Here is a 19,978-nt window from a genome sequence, read left to right as displayed (position 1 = left end):
CTACGTAGACAGCGGAGTGGGCAACAGCTACGTAGGCAGCGGAGTGGGCAGCAGCTACGTAGGCAGAGGAGTGGGCAGCAGCTACGTAGGCAGAGGAGTGGGCAGCAGCTACGTTGGCAGCGGAGTGGGCAGCAGCTACGTAGGCAGCGGAGTGGGCAACATAGGCAGCGGAGTGGGCAACATAGGCAGCGGAGTGGGCAGAAGTTACGTAGACAGCGGAGTGGGCAGAAGTTACGTAGACAGCGGAGTGGGCAGCAGCTACGTAGGCAGCGAAGTGGGCAGCAGCTACGTAGGCAACAGAGTGGGCAGCAGCTACGTAGGCAGCGGAGTGGGCAGCATAGGCAGCGGAGTGGGCAACATAGGCAGCGGAGTGGGCAACATAGGCAGTGGAGTGGGCTACATAGGCAGCGGAGTGGGCAACATAGGCAGCGGAGTGGGCAACGTAGGCAGCGGAGTGGGCAACGTAGGCAGCGGAGTGGGCAGAAGCTACGTAGACAGCGGAGTTGGCAGCAGCTACGTAGGCAGCAGAGTGGGCAGCAGCTACGTAGGCAGCGGAGTGGGAAGCAGCTACGTAGGCAGCGGAGTGGGCAGCAGCTACGTAGACAGCGAAGTGGGCAACGTAGGCAGCGGAGTGGGCAGCAGCTACGTAGGCAGCGGAGTGGGCAGCAGCTACGTAGGCAGCGGAGTAAAAAAAGCAGCTACATAAAAAAAGTTAGCAATTGGAAATCTCTATCTTAGCCACGGCAAATCAAGATCCAGAAAATCTGGAACCACAGCCACTCCGATATTTCAGATTGTGTCCACAGGACAAATTCTTTCGCATTTAGCCATAATTGACTGCCATACCTCTGTAGTTCCTTCCCATAACTAGCTGGATGTGACAGCTACTGAAAAGGATAGATGGATACCTTTTATAGTTATATTTGTAAATGTGATCTCTGAATATGAACAATTAGATATAGAGTATGTATTAGAAAAATAATTATGGAAAAATAATGACATACTCAGATGGTTGGTTGATTGATTGGCTGTTGATTGCTTGTTTTATTGATTGAAAGCCCAATCAATACATCAATTAGTTGATTGAAGGGGCCCCCGCATTTTAAAACCAACTGTTTTTTATATAACATTTATTTTAAAGCATGTAAAGTGCTGTTGTATTCATCAACATGTTTTATCATTTTCAAATACAGAAAATAACACATTATGCAAAACGATGTATCATTAAAGAGGACATCTACAGTTCAAATACTAAGAATACTGTCATGCTGCCACCTTTTTGAGGTTAACAGCTTAGCGATGGGGCTGGAGAAATGTAACCACTTAAATTCATAGATGAGGCTATGGATGCTATGGACTGACCATTCACGACATCAAAATTATATTTGTAACTATGTTTTGAAGCTATACAGTGTCTGTTTAGAATTACATTGTTTACAAACAATGGAGTTTAAACAAGCATAAGTTATATTAATCAATAGTTATATATAATTAATTTAAATGTCTCCAAAGTCAATGTAGCAATCACAGATTGCCAATTTAAATATAATTAAAAATTATATTAATCAATAGTTATATATAATTCATTTAAAAGTCTCCAAAGTCGATGTAGCAATCACAGATTGCCAATTTAAATATGATTAAAATTAGACATAAACAATATAACAAAATAAGTTATCTAAATTCTCTTTGTAACTTCCCTGTGTTTTTTTTCAGTATCTAAGTCTATGGGTCAAGTCTTAGTCAATGTAACATCAGGGGAATGGAGTGGTAGTTTAGTAAGGTAGTTTGTCTGGTTTGTTGACATTATTCCCATATTTGTCCATTTGTCCACTGGGTGGCGCTGGGCTATAGCTGGCTGTGATGTAGATTGATGTAGGATCTGCATCAGAAGGGCTATGTGGTCCTGGCCTCAGTCTTTTTGGACAGCCCACTTTGTCCACTAGGTGGCGCTCTTCTACCGCTGGTTGCTGCACAGTGCTGTAGAGTGCCTCTGCCGGTGGTTCTGTACTTTCTTCTGGTAAAGTGTACTCTTTGTCCACTGGGTGGTGTTCTTCTATTGCTGATGCTGGTACTGCTCCTGGTCTGCCTGCAGTGACGTAGATAGATGTCACCTCAGAACCAGGGGTGTTTGGTAGTTCTGGCCTTCCTGGTATAGCGGCCACTGTGTTGTCAACTTCTGTAATAACGACCTGTTAGAAGAAGAGAAATGTAAGAGACAACACAGAGTCGCTGATGTGGCCCTGACCGCTCACCAGAATTGAGTGCTCCTGATATCTCTGGCCGACCTGAGTAAGACCCTTGCAAGGCTGCCGGCTCAGATGGCATCCCAAGCCGAGTCCTCAGAGCATGTGCAGACCAGCTGGCTGGAGTGTTTACGGACATATTACATCTCTCCCTTTCCTAGTCTGTTGTCCCCACTTGCTTCAAGTTGTCCACCATTGTTCGTGTACGCAAGAAAGCAAAGGTAACAACTAAATGACTATCGCCCCGTAACACTCATTATGAAGTGCTTTGAGGGGCTAGTTGAGGATTATATCACCTCCACCTTACCCGACACTCGAGACACACTATAATGTGCATACCACCCCAACAGGTCCACAGATGATGCAATTGCCATAGCACTGCACACTGCCTATTCCCACCTGGACAAAATGAAAACCTATGTGAGGATGCTGTTTATCGACTACAGCTCAGCATTCAACACAATAGTGCCCTCCAAGCTCAACACTAAGCTCAGGGCCCTGGGCCTGAACCCCTCCCTGTGCAAATGTGTCCTAGACTTCCTGACGGGCCAACCCCAAGTGGTGAAGGTAAGCAACAACACATACGCCACGCTGATCCTCATTACGGGGGCCCCACAGGGGTGTGCACTCAGCCCACTCCTGTACTCCCTGTTCACCCATGACTGCGTGGCTACGAACATCTCCAACTCAATCATCAAGGTTTGCTGATGACACAACAGGCCTGATTACCAACAATGACGAGACAGCCTACAGGGAAGAGGTGAAATCCCTGGCGGAGTGGTGTCAGGAAAATAACTTCTCACACAACGTCAACAAAACGAAGCCGCTGATTGTGGACTGATGCAAATGCACCATCGCAAGCATTCTGTAGGGCTGCATCACCTCCTGGTACGGAAACTGAACCTCACGCAAACCACAGCACCTGGAGTAACAGGAAGACCAAGAAGGTCAAAGACCTCAGCAACCTAGTCACGGCCTGTTCACCCAGCTACCATCTCGAAGGCAGAGACAGTACAGGTGCATCAATGCTGGGCTCCATAGACTGAAAAACAGCTTCTATCTCCAGGCCATCAGACTGTTAAACAGTCATCACTAGCCGGCCTACGCCAGGTACCCTGCCCTGAACCTTAGACACTGTCACTAGCCGGCTACCACCCGGTACTCTACCCTGCACCTTAGAGACTGCTGCCCTATGCAAATAGTAATTAGGTCAATTTAATTATGTTTACATACTGTTTTAACCCACTCTACATGTATATGCTGTATTCTACCCTTAAGTAAAAACCACATGAATTTCACGTGATCGAATGTGAAGTTAATGTGATAACATGTGACAACATGTAAAAGCAACATGTGATAACATGAAACTATACATATAAAAACATGGGGATGCAAGATTTTTTTTTAACTACACCTGATAACATTTGAACGTTTTTCACATGTATACGTGTTTTACATGTGAAACTGCAAATTCCACATGTGAATCTGCAATTCATGTGAGCTGATACCATGTCATTCATGTGAGCTGTTAACATGAAAAGGTGGTGTTACAGGGTTTCACATGTGAACTGACCTCCCATGTGTCTCTTGTTTTCACATGTGAAAATATCAGTATCAGCTCAAATTTCATGATTTATTTTCATAAGGGAAGTAATTAAACGGCATGTGGTTTTAAGTAGTACGCTATTCAGCTAAAATAGTGTAAAAATCTTGTCTCTTAAACTCTGACGCTCTCTGGTGGCATTTTCTAAATCACATAATATTGTATACTACCCTAATAAACTACATTTCAGTTTAAAAAACTATAACTCCTATGCACGCTTAGTACTGTTAGAAAGGTAAGAAATGTGTGATTCTGATGACGATGTGACTACTGCAGAGCCTACAGATACAGCAGGCCCAAATTAAACTGACATGTACCATTTTTTATGTTTATTTCTTCGAGGAATTGGGAGACATCTTAAAATGATCCAAGCAACCAGGCCTTTAAAGTTATCGAGTTTGTTTTTTGGATGGTGGCGGGGTGGTGTGATTCTTTGGACAAGGCCAGCAGTAAGATTTGAGTTCCACTTCCAAAAAGACATGAGCTGTAGCTATCCTCAGAAAATCTGAACAGGGCCCAAAACAACTGCTCAAAGTTTAACAAAAATATGATTATGTTTGACATGATTACTTAATACTGACTTTTCAATATGACCCCATCTGGGATTTAATCTCACAACCTCTGGTTTTGGGATTTGCTGATCTTTCTGCTGCGCCACAAAGACTGTAGCATTCTCACAAGTCCCCTAAGGGCCAGGGTTTCTACTAAGTTGACATATTGAATTGTTTTAAGATGGTCACACCATGGATCATTTAGCAATTACATTTTGAATTTTAGGACCCCTTTATGTATCCAAAAATTATCTAAAAAAATATTTGATGAAATTTGGTGTTACTGCTATTAGCCCTCAGAAACACGTTGAATAACACATTCATACATGGCAAAACAGATCTGAGAGATAAAAAAATGTACTCCACTTTTTTAAGGGCACAAAAATATTTCCATAGATTTTTTAAAATTGGTACTGGGCTACCTTTATATGAGTCTTTTGAGGCTTGTTGGGGTCTTAGAGCAATCCGAAGAACACCATCGTGTTCTTGACAGTGATCTTTCCAGAGGGGTGATAGTAGTGTGTAGCTCAAACTTTTTGGACGCTTTCATGAGAAGACCAATTTTTAGGTTGTGTCCAGCTCTGACAAACACTGCTGTAGCTCTGCCACCTTCCACCGCAGCTGTGGAAGGCCGACATCGGCAGATGTTGTGGATTGAGTCGCAGGGGTGTAATCATTAGCCAAACAGAAAACGTTTCTGTTGGACAAATTCAGGTAGATGCCTGCTGTTTCATTGGGTTTGCTACTGCGTAATGAATACGCCCCAGATATATCTAGCTTAAACATACGGGTTTTGATGGGATATAGACATCGACTTTAGGAGGTTAAACATGATTGACAGAGCAGGTACCTGCATTGACTGCTGATCTTTAGGGGATTGCCGTCTTCTGGTTAATATGATGTATCCTACACCAAATAACACACCAACAAAGAAGACAAGAGCAGTAACACTGCCCATAATGGTCCCAACTGGTAATGTTGAAGCTCTCCCCTTCTTCTCACCATTACCTGAGAGGTTACATATACACACACACACACACACACACACACACACACACACACACACACACACACACACACACACACACATTTTGTCATTCTGTTTTTTATGGGAAATAATATAGCTGTAATATAATTATAATTACTGCAATGATATTAAAACGTTCTTGATAAACAAATGTACAATCGTATGCACAGAAGGTGGAAGCTAGTAAATTAGACTTACATATGTCCTCCATGCGTTGTGAGTTGGTCTCTGCACTGAAGTTATTTTTGCCAGTGCACTGGATAGTCCCGTTGTCATTGGAGATGATGATGTTGACTCTGGTGTGTGAAAGAGACTGCTGTGACAGTGTGCACTGACCTCCATCACAGACAGACAACACCCACACACCTGTAACTGAACAGTTCACTGTGACGTCACACATTCCATCACTATAGTTGGAGAGCGACACCACCTCCATGACTGGTATGGAAACAGCTTCTAAAATAAGTGATAATATCAGGGGTTTACAAAAATGTCAAGATGTCCTAAAAGATCATTCATCAAACCAAGCAGGTGACAGTAGGCATGCTTGCATTGATTCAGGTTTATTCGACAAAAGCAATAGAAAAACATTGCCACATGTGTAATGGAAAGGGAACTACGAGATAAACATTCTAAAGATCGACATAAATTGTATCCTTTCGAAAGGGATGGATATTTATTTTTTATTTTTTGCAACAAATGATGACGGAAACGGTGTTTTCATATAAATCATCATGGCCGAATAATTTTGAAGGCAAGCGGGCAAGTGATGTCATTAGTATGTGTTTATGTGATCTTTATTTAACTAGGCAAGTCAGTTTAAGAACAAATTATTATTTACAATGACGGCCTACACCGGCCAAACCCGAAAGACTCTAGGCCAATTGTGCGCCGCCTGGGACTCCCAATCACCGCCGGTTGTGATTCAGCCTGTTATGTAATACAGTCGTCACATAACATTTCATTCTAAATGTCTACTGCTTGCTTTTAAACTATAAAATAATGTTTCTTTGCAGGAAAAGGATTGTCTTGACTTTGAAGAATGCCTGAATTGCTTAACCTTGCTTTCCTGGTTGGTTGGATGCAAGTTTAACCACTACATTATTTCAGATCTACAGGAGTGTAAGTTTCACCATGGCACGGACCGTGGAGATACGTTGGCACATGATAATTATTAGAATATGACAAATATGAGTAAATTCTTGCATTCTATCCATGCTGGCTTTTGCAGGCTACCTGAGACATGAAACAGATAGGTGGTAGGGAATACAGGCTGTCGCCAATGTATTCATGCGCAATTTGTCTCAATGGATATTGGAAACACAGCAGCCACTTCATTGTTATTCCCCACTAGGTTTTTGCGTAGAATTTATATTTGTTCAGGTGTGATGTCATCGACAGTTCAATGAAAATGCACGGTAGCAGGCAGTGGTGGGAAAAGTACCCAATTGTCTTACTTGAGTAAAAGTAAAAATACCTTCATAGAAAATTACTCAGGTAAAAGTCACGCAGTAAAATCCTACTTGAGTAAAAGTCTAAAGGTATTTGGTTTTAAATAAGTATCAAAAGTCAATCTAATTGCTAAAATATTCTTAAGTACAAAGTAAAAGTATTAATTATTCCATATTCCTTATATTAAGCAAACCAGACAGCACCATTTTAGCCAGGGACACACGCCAACACTCAGACATAATTTACAAACGAAACCTGTGTGTTTAGTGAGTCCGCCAGATCAGAGGCAGTAGGGATGGCCAGTGATGTTCTCTTGATGAGTGTGTGACAATTTTCTTGTCATGCTAAGCATTCAAAATGTAACGAATGCTTTTGGGGGTCAGGGAAAATATATGGAGTAAAAAGTAAATTATTTTCTTCAGGAATTTAGTGAAGTAAAAATTATAAAAAATGTAAATAGTAAATATTAACTTGTACTTTAAAGTAGTTTTACTTAAGTACTTTACACCACTGGTAGCAGGCAATTGTCTATTTTATATGCGAACTTTCTAAATGTTGACCACCAAAATTAAAGGACACATTTATGGAAACGTAGCTAATGAGTGGAATGTAAAAAAGCCTTGACAAAACTTACCTTGGACCATCAAATTGTATTTGACCATTTGTGTCTCTTTCCATATCTCAACATTATATGCAATGTAGATTCCAGTATCTGTTTGTTCCAGTTTCCTGAGACAAAGAGAGTGGTCTGTGGAGTTATAATCGACCCTCTCCTTGTATCGAGGAGAGACTTCTTCCCTCATAGCTATTACATTGCTATCAGTCATCCATTTCATCGCCATCTCTTGAGGAGGATTTTCTCTAACTGTCAAACACACCGCACCGCCCTTCAACCCATATTTGTCAATTGGATGGACATCTGCCCTGGTCCCTAAAGACAGAGGAACAGCAGAATCACATTTTGAAAGTTTATTTATTTATTTGGTATACCAATAATTGGATATACTGTACTTTATACCTACACATAATATAATTCATATTATTTTAAAAATCATAGAGTAGAATTCTGTACCTGTGATGGTACCCAGCAAAATGATTAGTAGTGAACCCAGAATATCCATAATGTTTGAGAGATCAAAAGCCTGACTTCTTGGCTTCTGTCAAAGTGATATTTAATTAAACCCTCTAGTATTTAACACCTGTTGCAGTTCCCCGCAACGGTGAGAAAAAACACCCCACAACTTCCCCCACATGCGTATGACTCTCACGTCACCTTTACCACTCTAGAAAGAAACTATGGGGCTTTCAACAGTATGTCCCAAGTTATATAAATAGATGATCTACCCTACATACTTTTGCATGAACAGATGTGTGCAATGTTCTGTTATTATCTGGAACAGCATGGTCTCCGTTAGTCTGAAATCAAATCAAACTTTGGCACATGCGCCGAATACACCAAGTCTAGACCTTACCGTGAAATGCTTACTTACAAGCCCTTAAACAGCAGTGCAGTTCAAGAACAGTTAAGAAAATGTTTACCAAATAAACTAAAGAAAAAAATAATAAAAATTAACACAATAAATAACAATAACGAGGCTATATACAGGGGATACCGGTACCGAGTTAGTGTGCGGCAATTTGTACATGTAGTAAAGTGACTGCATATATAGTAAACAGCGAGTAGCAGCAGTGTACATAACAAATGGAGGGGGGGGGTCAATGTAAATAGTCTGGTGGCCATTTCATTAATCCAAAACTTTTTTGTGCTAACATTCCACCCCTTATATTTGTCATATGACACGAAGTACAAGAGTGGCATATTAGCACAAACAGACTGGCATCCAGGCTATATATTATCGTATATGCATCTGAGAAAACTTATTTGCATATTGAGATGCATTTGGTTCCTTAGTTCCTCTTTTGGGATCATCTGACAATGAGAAGTACAGTTCTTATCAGAACGATATGTATTATTGTAACAACGAGGCCGCAGTTCAAAACCAGCTTGGTTCCTGTTGACAAGTTCTCTACCGAGAAGAGTTGTTTCAGTATATTTCATACTTGGGTTCTGTGTGTGTGTCAGGGCACTACTGAATTTCCATGGGATGTCCATCTTTTACAGTATGACACAATTGGGGGAAAACTGAAACATTCCAACCATGCACCATACCCATCTCCCTAACTTAATGAATTGATCAGTAACCAGATTTCCATCCAACCTGTTTATGCGAGGAAAGTAAGTTACATGTCTAATAAAAATGTTTATGACAGTCCTGATGGAAACAGAAACGTTTTCGGTAAACTGTACAAATGTCGACAAAACAAAATAAGCTAGACAAGGAAGTATGTTTCTGTCTGTAAAATTAACTAAGCATGAAATGTCGGTGGAAATGACCTTGTGAACAAATATTGATATAATAACCATCATATAAGTAAACTTCAGTCACGCGATGACATGTGTGAAGGGTGACCACATATCCCGGATTGTTCGGGACAGTCCCGCATTTTGTCCCTTTGTCCAGTGACCAGCAAACAAACAATCTTGTCCCGCATGTTGTCAACACATTCAAACACAACCAATTTAGAAAGAAACATAGATGTATGACGTATTTCAGTCAGACATTCCAACCTGTCTTTGAGTCACTTTGAGATTATGGAAATATATATAGGCTATCATAAGAATGTGGTAGCCTAAACCATGGGGATGTTAAACACTTCTCCAATCTTATATTCTGCGCAGCGCAGCGCAAAACGAAACGTAAACCAATCGTTTCTGCATCATCAAATTGTGTGCTCGTTCAGCACAGAGGATTGCAGGGGTCTACTGCTGTCAGAGCACACCCGAGCGTCGCTCAGCCACTTCTCACTAGTAAAGTTAGATAACAGCTGAATCAATGTCTTGTGAGTTCACATAATGATTCGTGAATGAGGAATTCTAAATAACAGAAAAGAATACAACAGCATAGTATAACGTTACTATTACACCAAAACACCACCTAATTTGTCATGAGATTTTAGGAGGGTTAGTTGAATTTTCCGAAAAATGCATAATGCGGCCAGAACTCAACAGCGCGCGTCACACCGCGGAATGTGCGTTGAATGAAACAAAATACAAGAAGGCTATATATATTAACACCATCTGCTCAAATGTTCCATGAAACAGTAACTCAATAAGATCTCAATGCACATTTCCATGAATCTTATTGAGATCAAATGATTGGAATGCAGACATGGTTTGAACATTTCACTGGCAAAAGGTGAAGAATTATCATCCACGATCGACAGTTATGATGCCATGCCCTATTTTGAAATGAGGTATTTGAGGGTATTACACATGTGTCTGCAATTGTATGCATATTCTATAGCGATATTCAATAATGGTACAAACTTAGGAAAAAAAGATGACGTCATTTACCATATTATTGCTCTCCAGACCGTTTTTATTCAAACATTTTTATTAATGTAGACTACATTGTCCCGCAAAACCATGCTGTTGTCTCGCATTTGTGTATTTTAAATGTGGTCACTCTAGTTGTGTAGTCCTCACACTACCACTCGTCGGGAAAGCATGCAGTTTATCAGGCTACAGATGAAATCTTTATGATGAACTTCAAAGCGTGGTGAAAGTGCAAGGTGATGAGCTTGATGCTCCTTTCCAATAAATATCGAGGGTATTATTCTGGAAACATGATAATCGATGCTTGGCTGCCGTTTTACAAATAAAAATAAATAACCGTCTTTTGTCCATAATAATAATGATCTCATGATGCTGTAGGCTATAAATTCGCTCTAGCCAACAGTGTACAGATAGAGCGCACGAGCCAATTTCAGATTACATATGGCAACATTTTTTGTGAGAAAACCTCCCGTAGAGTTGAAAATGAGATGGCAACCCATTTTTAACTTATATTTTTTATTCGGTACATGTGAGTTTAACCGCAAAATGTCATTTTTATTTGCACTACGTGCACAGCCTTTTTATCTGCGACGAGTCAATTTGAAGGATTTTAGAATATTAGCATGCAAATATGTCTCCAATTGGATTGAAACCTAGCTAGTGATGGTCTGAATTACACCTACTTGGTCTCGCAGGTCTAAAGCAAAAAAGGTTACGAAAAAACAATTGAAGTGGTAGGAGAGAGTCGGGGATAACACGGTCGGTTGAAACACCGTGATTCGAGCGCAATTTTTTTTTAAACACTCCGTAAACCACGCCACAGTGGGCAGAGCTATGCATGTTGCACTGGGAAATGTTTTTATACAACAACAAAAAACATCTCATTTTACTACGGGCCTGCTGTGGTTCTGTGTAGACTGGTTATGCTAATATATTTGAAACCAGTATATTGCAGTTAATTTCGTCGTTCATTTAATAAGTACAATATCGTGAACATGGAAACGAGTCCCAGATAGTTCGCAATAGAACATACCAAAGGAGGGCATGGTTTACTAGGCTACCTAAATTATTTGGGTCATCTGGTTACAACCAGTGTTTAGAATATATTGAGTTCGTTGACAAAACTGAGAAATGGGACGCCTTTTCACACTGAGATGTATTTGTCAAAGGTAAGGACATCTATTAATGTAATGCTATAGTATTTCTAAGAAGCAGATATATCTGCCAAGGAAACTAATTGTTTTCAGTTTTCTGCCTGACTGGCACTCTTTACCCGAATTGTTTGGATTTTATTCTTGTGATCACAACAAAACACCTTATTTTCAGTGGCATGTATTCATGAATGCCAAGCAAGAATTTTAGCTAGGGAGTCTATGACAACAACATTTGTAGTGTACTCTATTACAGAGCCATAGACCGTTTTGCCAACATGAAAGATAGGAGGATGGCATTGGCATTCAGCTAGTCTAAAAGTAGAGTGAGTCCACATTTGTAGTTTTACTTGGAATATCAGTACCATGGAACAGTGGAGGCTCCTCAGAGGAGGAAGTGGAGGACCATCCTCCACAGTGAATTTCAGAAAAATAAAAACAGTGAAACATTTTTCGATAAAACTATACTAAATGTTTTCAAGTCACCAAATAATTGATTAAAACTCACTGTTTTGCAAAGGTCTACAGTAGCCTCAGCAGCACTCTGTAGGGTAGCACCATAGTGTAGCCAGAGGAAAGCTAGATTTTGTCCTCTTCTGGATACATCGATTTCAATACAAAACCTAGGAGGCTCATGGATCTCTCCCCCTTCCATAGACGTATACAGTAATGATGACAACTTCCGGAGGATGTTCTTCAACCAATCAGAGCTCTTGCAGCGTGAAATGGCATGTTGTCCACCCAATCACAGGATCAGAGAAGGAATTTAGCACTGAAAGCATAAGCTACAGCTAGCTAGCACTGCAGTGCATACAATGTGGTAAGTAGTTGACTCAAAGAGAGAGAAAGACAATAGTTTAACAGTTTTCAACAAATGTATTTCTTCCAAAATTAAGGAGATGAGAGAGAGAGACAAAGAGCGGTCTATGGCTCTGTAATACAGTACACTTACAAATGTTGTTGTCATAGACTACGTAGCTAAAATTCTATATTTGGTTGTATTTCTTTTTAAACTTTCACTTAGCAAGCAAATATAGCTACCTAGTTTATCCTACTCAAGCACCCGGCTTAAATAGAGAGGGTGTCAGGATTTGGCCAGGGTTGTTCCGGGTTTTGGTCACTAGATGCCCCCATTGTGCTTTTTGACCTTATGTTTTTTCCCATTATTATTTGCACCTGTGCCTCGTTTTCCCTGATTGTATTTAAACCCTTAGTTTCCCTCAGTTCTGTGCTCTGTGTTTGTATGTTAGCACCCAGCCCTAGTGTTCTGTGTATTCTTGTCGATTCCGGTGGATGCTCTTGTGGAATTCTGTTTTTGTTTTTGAGTATCTCTTGAGGCTTTTTTGTGCTATTCCTGCCACCTTTTGGATTTGCCATTTTTGTATTGAAGGACTTCTCCTTTTTACTTTATTAAATACACCGTCTTAAGTACTGCTGTGTCTGCCTCATCTTCTGGGTTCTGCTGACTATTCGTGGCTCAGTTGGTTAAGTGACTGTTTCTCACTCCGGAGACCCAGGTTCGTAACCGGGTCCTGACAGAAACACAGAGCCAAAAATGAACCCAGAGGCAGCCAGTTCCTAGGGCCTTTTTGCCATGCTGTCCCACCACCAGGAGACTGTCCAACGCCACGAAGCCGCCCTGGTTCAGCAAGAGGCCTTAATGGCTAGACATTCTCATCTTCTGTCGGAGATGCTGACTTCCATTAAGCAAATATCTGATCGTCTTACCCCGGCAACAGTTCCCGTCCCAGTACCTCAGATTCACGTACCCATGACAGTTAACCCCCTGGCTGAACCTCGTCTTCCACCTCCCCAACGGTTCTCAGGTGATCCAAGTGCTTGTAAAGGGTTTCTCACCCAATGTTCTCTCTCCTTTGAGCTACAACCCTCGTCGTTTCCCACCGACCGGTCTAAGATCGCTTATATCATCACCCTGCTGTCGGAAAAAGCCCTGGCCTGGGCTACTGCTGTGTGGGATGCCCATAGTTCCTGCTGTGCCAGCTACTCTGCCTTTGCTGAGGAATTCAAACGAGTGTTTCAAGGCCCAAGCAGTGGTTCTGACTCAGCCAAACAGCTCCTGACTCTCCACCAAGGTTGGCGCAGCGTGACGGACTATGCCATCCAGTTCCGCACGGTGGCAGCAGCAAGTGGCTGGAACAACGAGGCGCTCACGGTGTGCTTTCTGAAAGGCCTTTCCGACACTATCCAAGATGAACTGGCCACTCGGGAACCACCGGACAATCTCGAGTCCCTGATCAAGTTGGCCTCACGCATTGACCAGCGTCTGAGAGAGAGAGAACTCAACCGTAGACCTCTAGCCCCTATCAGTCCCAGCTCCGAGTCCCCACCTTTATCCTCGCTGGCTCCATCGGAACCCATGCAGATTGGACGCATCTCCCAGGCTGCGAGAGACTGCCGGATGAGGGAGCGACGCTGTCTATATTGCGGCAAACCGGGCCATTTCCACGTGTCCCGGGCTCCAGGGAAACGCTCTGTCCCGTACAGACCGGGGGGAACTGTAACGGGAAACATAACCTCCTCCCATCCGTCCAACTCCCGTCTGCTCATTCCAGTCACCCTCTCCTGGGACAACCACAAGCTTCACCTTCAAGCCTTGGTAGACTCTGGAGCCGCAGGTAACTTCATGGATGGTGTCTGGGCGAAGGAGAATGGCGTTCCCTCTGAACCTCTAAGTGAACCCATGAGGGTCACTACATTGGATGGAAGCCCTTTGGGATCTGGACTTGTCACTCATGTCACTACCTCCTTGCGACTTTCAGTTTCACAACACCAGGAATTGATGAACTTTCATTTGATCTCCTGTTCCGAGTTCCCTCTCGTCCTTGGATACCCCTGGCTTCACAGCCATAACCCTCACATCGACTGGTCTGTGGGCACTATCAAGCAGTGGGGTCCTACGTGCCAAGCTACTTGTATTTTCCAGAATTCCCGAGTTCTACTCCCGAGTCTTTAGAATCCATCGACCTGACCCGAGTTCCCGAGTGTTACCATGACCTCAAACTGGTGTTTAGCAAACAGAGGGCCACCATGCTACCACCCCATAGACCTTACGATTGCCCCATCGACCTGTTTCCGGGCACTTGCCCCCCAGGGGTCGGATCTTTTCCCTATCTCCACCCGAACGAGCTGCTATGGATACCTACATCAAGGACGCTCTGGAAGCAGGCCTCATGCGTCCATCCACCTCCCCGGCGGGAGCAGGGTTTTTCTTTGTGGCCAAGAAAGACGGTGGATTACGTCCTTGCATCGACTACCGGGGACTCAATGCCATAACCGTCCGTAACCGTTACCCGCTACCCCTTATGGCCACAGCCTTCGAGCTGCTCCAGGAAGCAGTTGTTTTCACTAAGCTTGACCTGCGGAACGCATACCATCTTGTGCGGATCAGACCTGGTGACGAGTGGAAGACCGCTTTCAACACGCCTACTGGTCACTATGAATACTTGGTGATGCCCTTCGGCCTGACCAACGCCCCAGCGGTGTTCCAAGCGCTCATAAACGATGTGCTTAGGGATATGCTTAACATATTTGTGTTTGTTTACTTGGATGACATCCTCATCTTTTCGAGCTCCCTTCAAGAACACACTAAGCATGTCAGACAAGTACTCAAACGCCTCCTAGACAGCCATCTGTACGTTAAGCCGGAAAAATGTGAATTCCATTAATCCCGAGTACAATTCCTGGGATTTGTAGTGGAACCTGGTCGAGTCCAAATGGACCCCAGGAAGGTAGGGGCGGTAGCGGATTGGCCCACCCCCAAATCCGTTAAGGAAGTTCAGCGTTTCCTGGGCTTCACAAACTTTTACCGCAAGTTCATCAAGAACTTCAGCTTGGTGGCAGCCCCTCTCTCAGCTTTAACCAAGGGTGGCAATGCAAGGTTTTTGTGGGGAAGAGAAGCTGAGACGGCCTTCCAAGGACTCAAGCAGCGCGTTCTCTCTGCTCCCATCCTGATACTACCGACTACGGATGAACCATTTGTGGTGGAGGTAGACGCATCAGAGGTTGGTGTTGGAGCTGTCCTGTCTCAGAGGGGTGAAGACAAGAAGCTTCATCCGTGCGCTTTCTTCTCACACCGGCTTACCCCGACTGAGAGGAACTACGATGTGGGGGATCGTGAACTCCTAGCGGTTAAGATGGCATTGAAGGAATGGAGACACTGGCTCGAGGGGGCTTCTCACCCGTTTCAAGTGCTTACGGACCACAAAAATCTGGAGTATATCCAGCAGGCGAAGCGGTTGAACTCTAGACAAGCTAGATGGTCTCTTTTCTTCAATCGATTCCAGTTTATCCTCACCTATCGGCCCGGGTCGAAGAATCTCAAACCGGATGCCCTGTCCCGAGTCTACGCTCCTGCCATTCGAGATGACACGGACATGCCTGTCCTTCCTGCTGCTAAGATTGTGGCTCCGATCTCGTGGCAAGTTGAGGATACCGTGAGACGTGCTCAAGCTAGCGAACCGGACCCGAAAGGAGGTCCTGCCAATCGGTTGTTTGTCCCCAAGGCAGTGAGGACTCAGGTCCTTCTGTGGGGGCACTCCTCTCGCCTCACCTGTCATCCGGGCGTAGGTTGAACCTTTGAGTTCATCCAGCGTAAGTTCTGGTGGCCTACCATAAGAGAAGACGTTGCCACTTTCGTCAATGCCTGTCCCGTGTGCTGCCAGGGCAAATCTTCTCACCTCCGCCCTCAAGGACTCCTTCACCCTTTACCTGTTCCCCACAGACCCTGGTCCCATATCTCATTGGACTTTATTACTGGACTTCCTCCATCCCATGGCAATACTACTATCCTAGTCATAATCGACAGGTTTTCAAAGGCGGCCAGGTTTGTCCCTCTGACTAAGTTACCTTCTGCCAAGGAAACGGCTGAGTTGGTAATTAATCATGTGTTCCGAGTCTTCGGCATTCCTCAAGATATGGTTTCTGACAGAGGTCCCCAGTTCGCCTCAAGGTTTTGGAAGGCCTTCTGCCAACTCATGGGGGCTTCTGCCAGTCTATCTTCAGGGTACCATCCGGAGTCCAACGGCCAAACAGAGAGGATGAATCAAGAGCTGGAAACCACCCTCCGATGTATGACTCGTGACAACCCGTCCACATGGTCATCCTTTATTGTTTGGGCCGAATACGCGCACAACACCTTGCGCTCCTCCTCCACTGGTATGTCCCCGCACGAGTGTCAGTTTGGTTATGCTCCTCCATTGTTCCCGGACCAGGAGGCAGAAGTCAGAGTGCCTTCAGCCTTGAAGTTCGTCAGACGCTGTCGGCTTATGTGGAGGAAGATCCGTCTTAATCTTATGCGTTCCTCACAGAGGTACCAACAACAAGCCAACAGATGTCGCCGTCCCGGGCCTACCCTGCGCCCCGGCCAGAGAGTCTGGCTCTCCACAAGAGACTTACCTCTACGGGTGGAGTCTCGCAAGCTGTCCCAAAAATACATCGGTCCCTTCAAGGTTGCCAGGAGAGTTAACCCAGTGTCTTATCGCCTACACTTACCCAGATCCCTTAAGATTAATCCCACATTTCACATTTCATTGTTAAAACCTGTTGTTTTTTCTCCCCTTGTCCCGGCAGACAGACCTCCCCCTCCGCCTCGTGTCATTGGAGGCCAGCCGGCTTATACCGTCCATCGGATACTGGATTCCCGCCGGGTGCAGCGGTCCTGGCAGTATCTGGTGGACTGGGAAGGCTACGGTCCCGAGGAGCGCTCCTGGGTTCCTGCCAAAGACATCCTGGACCCTGACCTCATTCGTCAGTTCAGTGCCCTCCACCCTGAGAGAGCTGGTAGGAACGTCAGGAGCCGTTCCTAGGGGGGATTCTGTCAGGATTTGGCCAGGGTTGTTCCGGGTTTTGGTCACTAGATGCCCCCATTGTGCTTTTTGACCTTATGTTTTTTCCCTTGTTCCCCATTATTATTTGCACCTGTGCCTCGTTTTCCCTGATTGTATTTAAACCCTTAGTTTCCCTCAGTTCTGTGCTCTGTGTTTGTATGTTAGCACCCAGCCCTAGTGTTCTGTGTATTCTTGTCGATTCCGGTGGATGCTCTTGTGGAATTCTGTTTTTGTTTTTGAGTATCTCTTGAGGCTTTTTTGTGCTATTCCTGACACCTTTTGGATTTGCCATTTTTGTATTGAAGGACTTCTCCTTTTTACTTAAATACACCGTCTTAAGTACTGCTGTGTCTGCCTCATCTTCTGGGTTCTGCTGACTATTCGTGGCTCAGTTGGTTAAGTGACTGTTTCTCACTCCGGAGACCCAGGTTCGTAACCGGGTCCTGACAGAGGGATGCTATGTTAGCTAGCTGGCTCTGGCTATCCAACACCGGAACTCTTCCAAGTCAAGATAAGCTTTTGATTGTAGTAATTTATTGCCACCGGTGCCTGCCAGTGTAACTGCTAAACTGTTTTCGGACTGTACACTGTATGGCATAATTGTAGAGGGTTACTAACGCATTAGTTCTAGTATGTTCACTATGACGTGACAATGATGTAGGCCGTGTGAAGTGGTTAGGGGTCAGGATATGAAGGTTTGGCTTGGAAAGGTTTTTTCACCTGGTCACAGACAGCTGATGTGTTTTTCACTGAATTCCACAAGTGAGGTGAAACGGTAAGAGGAGGAGAGCACGTAGATACACTGAACAAAAATACAAACGCAACATCTAAAGTGTTGTTCGCATGTTTCATGAGCTGAAGTAAAAGATCCCCAAAATTACCCATACGCACAAAAAGCTTATTTCACTCAAATTTGGGGAACTAATGTCTTTACATCCCTGTTACTGAGCATTTTATCCTTTGTCAAGATAATCTATTCCCCTTGCCCGGTGTGGCATTTTAAGAAGCTGATTAGAAAGCATGATCATTACACAGGTGGGCCTTGTGCTGGGGACAATAAAAGGCCACTCTAAAATGTGCAGCTTTGTCACACAATACAATGCCACAGATGTCTCAAGTATTGAGGGAGTGTGCAATTGGCATGCAGACTAAACATATGTATTTATTTTTTTTACTGACTTGGTATGGCTTCCTCAGTGATTTTACGCACGCTACTTATTCTGCTGTTTATTCTGCTCAAATAGAGATATAATTCAACTGTGTTTTCTTAGAAAATATGGGTCTGTCTGAGAATATAACATGCCTGTTTACTGCCTGAGTGTGGCACTGTTCACCACCATTTTCTGGATGATTTTCTAACCAGAACTAAACTACTTATTTTACTGAACTAGAGATTGAAATAAATTGTGTTTCTTTAAAAAGATTGGGCTGGCTGACATGGACGGTTTTCTCACCTTATTGTTGTTGGTTATTTACCAGGTAACAAGAAGTGAAAACTAAAGAAGGACTGAAGTAATAGACCCCTTATTACACTGAACTGATGACCTGCAATAAAGTCAAGTTTAAGTACGGGCCATTTGTCTCCTCTAGTTCATATTGCTTTTATAATGTTAGCAAAATATCAACAAGTGACTGAATGTTTGAACATTACATGTGACGTTAGAATCATGCCTTAATCAATTGACGTCTGCTTCTTTTAGGTCAGTGGTTAAACATATGTATATTTATGATTCTGGGGGTCAATTACCTTATGTCAAGCCATGGTTAGTTTAGTATGATTCGTTTGCTGTTTGTGAAGAGAATAAATATGTTTATTCTATCAGGACATGAGCAGCTCAAATGACAAGGACAGCTGGAGCACACCTGATTGGTAGGGCTAAGCATGAATAGTCATTCAAACAATGAAAACATCTCCGACTACATTTCCATTCAAGTGAGATGAGAAAAGTATGGTTAATATAGCCATTATCTGTTTTAGTCCGATTAATATTGCAAGGCAAAATTTTGTTTTTGCTCAACCTTGAAATGTTGAGGGATGGTTCATTTTCATGGAACATATAGCATTAATTATTCAAATCGACACAAACATGAAAGGATGTCTGATAGTACATTTGTTAAAAAGGAGCATTACAAACCAGAAACATGGAAATAAGACAGATATTGTGCACTTCTCGCCAGCTGTTACTTCTGTCCCAAGACTGTATTTCTCCCGCAGTGTCGGCAGGTACAAAAGTAACGTTCCGGTAGTTCTGTTCTCAGCCTATTTCATTTATATTAATTTACCTTAGACATGAAATTAGTTGCTAACGTTAGAGGACATGATATAAGTGGTTTGTCATAAATATATACCAGTAGCTCGCAGACCACTTTTGAGTAGCTCGCCAAACAATTCTGAAAGTACATGCAATTTCATGTGTTCCACCGCAAAATGTCAAACAAATCTCACAAGTATCAGATACCGCAAGTTCCCAGCTACTATTTTACCAACAAAATACTAACATCATCCCACTCCTGTTTATCCACTATTGGCTTAAAAGCAATAGCTGCCAATTAATTTCGGTTATTATTGCCCCTTTCTGTCTGTGTGATGCGGATGTTTGTCCATCACTCAGTGTGTAACCAGTAGTGATGGGTCGTTTGCGAACAATCATCTTTTTTGGGGTAATTGCCGGAAGTGAATCGCGTATGTGAATGAGACGTTAATT

At 43.3% G+C, this 19,978-nt stretch overlaps 1 protein-coding gene across 1 annotated transcript; it reads right to left on the bottom strand.

Annotated features, from left to right (window-relative positions):
- Positions 1–1,020: 1,020 nt before the first annotated feature.
- On the bottom strand, positions 1,021–8,172 carry LOC135510443 (uncharacterized). Its single transcript, XM_064931362.1, has 5 exons — positions 7,952–8,172; positions 7,514–7,810; positions 5,626–5,883; positions 5,251–5,408; positions 1,021–2,192 (listed from the first exon to the last, which is right to left on the bottom strand). The coding sequence occupies exons 1-5, from the start codon at positions 7,998–8,000 to the stop codon at positions 1,776–1,778; spliced, it is 1,179 nt and encodes a 392-aa protein (XP_064787434.1). The 5' UTR covers positions 8,001–8,172; the 3' UTR covers positions 1,021–1,775.
- Between the last annotated feature and the right edge of the window lie 11,806 nt (positions 8,173–19,978).

This window comes from Oncorhynchus masou, chromosome 23, assembly GCF_036934945.1.
Source record: "Oncorhynchus masou masou isolate Uvic2021 chromosome 23, UVic_Omas_1.1, whole genome shotgun sequence".
Classification (NCBI taxonomy): domain Eukaryota; kingdom Metazoa; phylum Chordata; class Actinopteri; order Salmoniformes; family Salmonidae; genus Oncorhynchus; species Oncorhynchus masou.
This window is presented reverse-complemented; position numbering and strand designations above follow the sequence as displayed.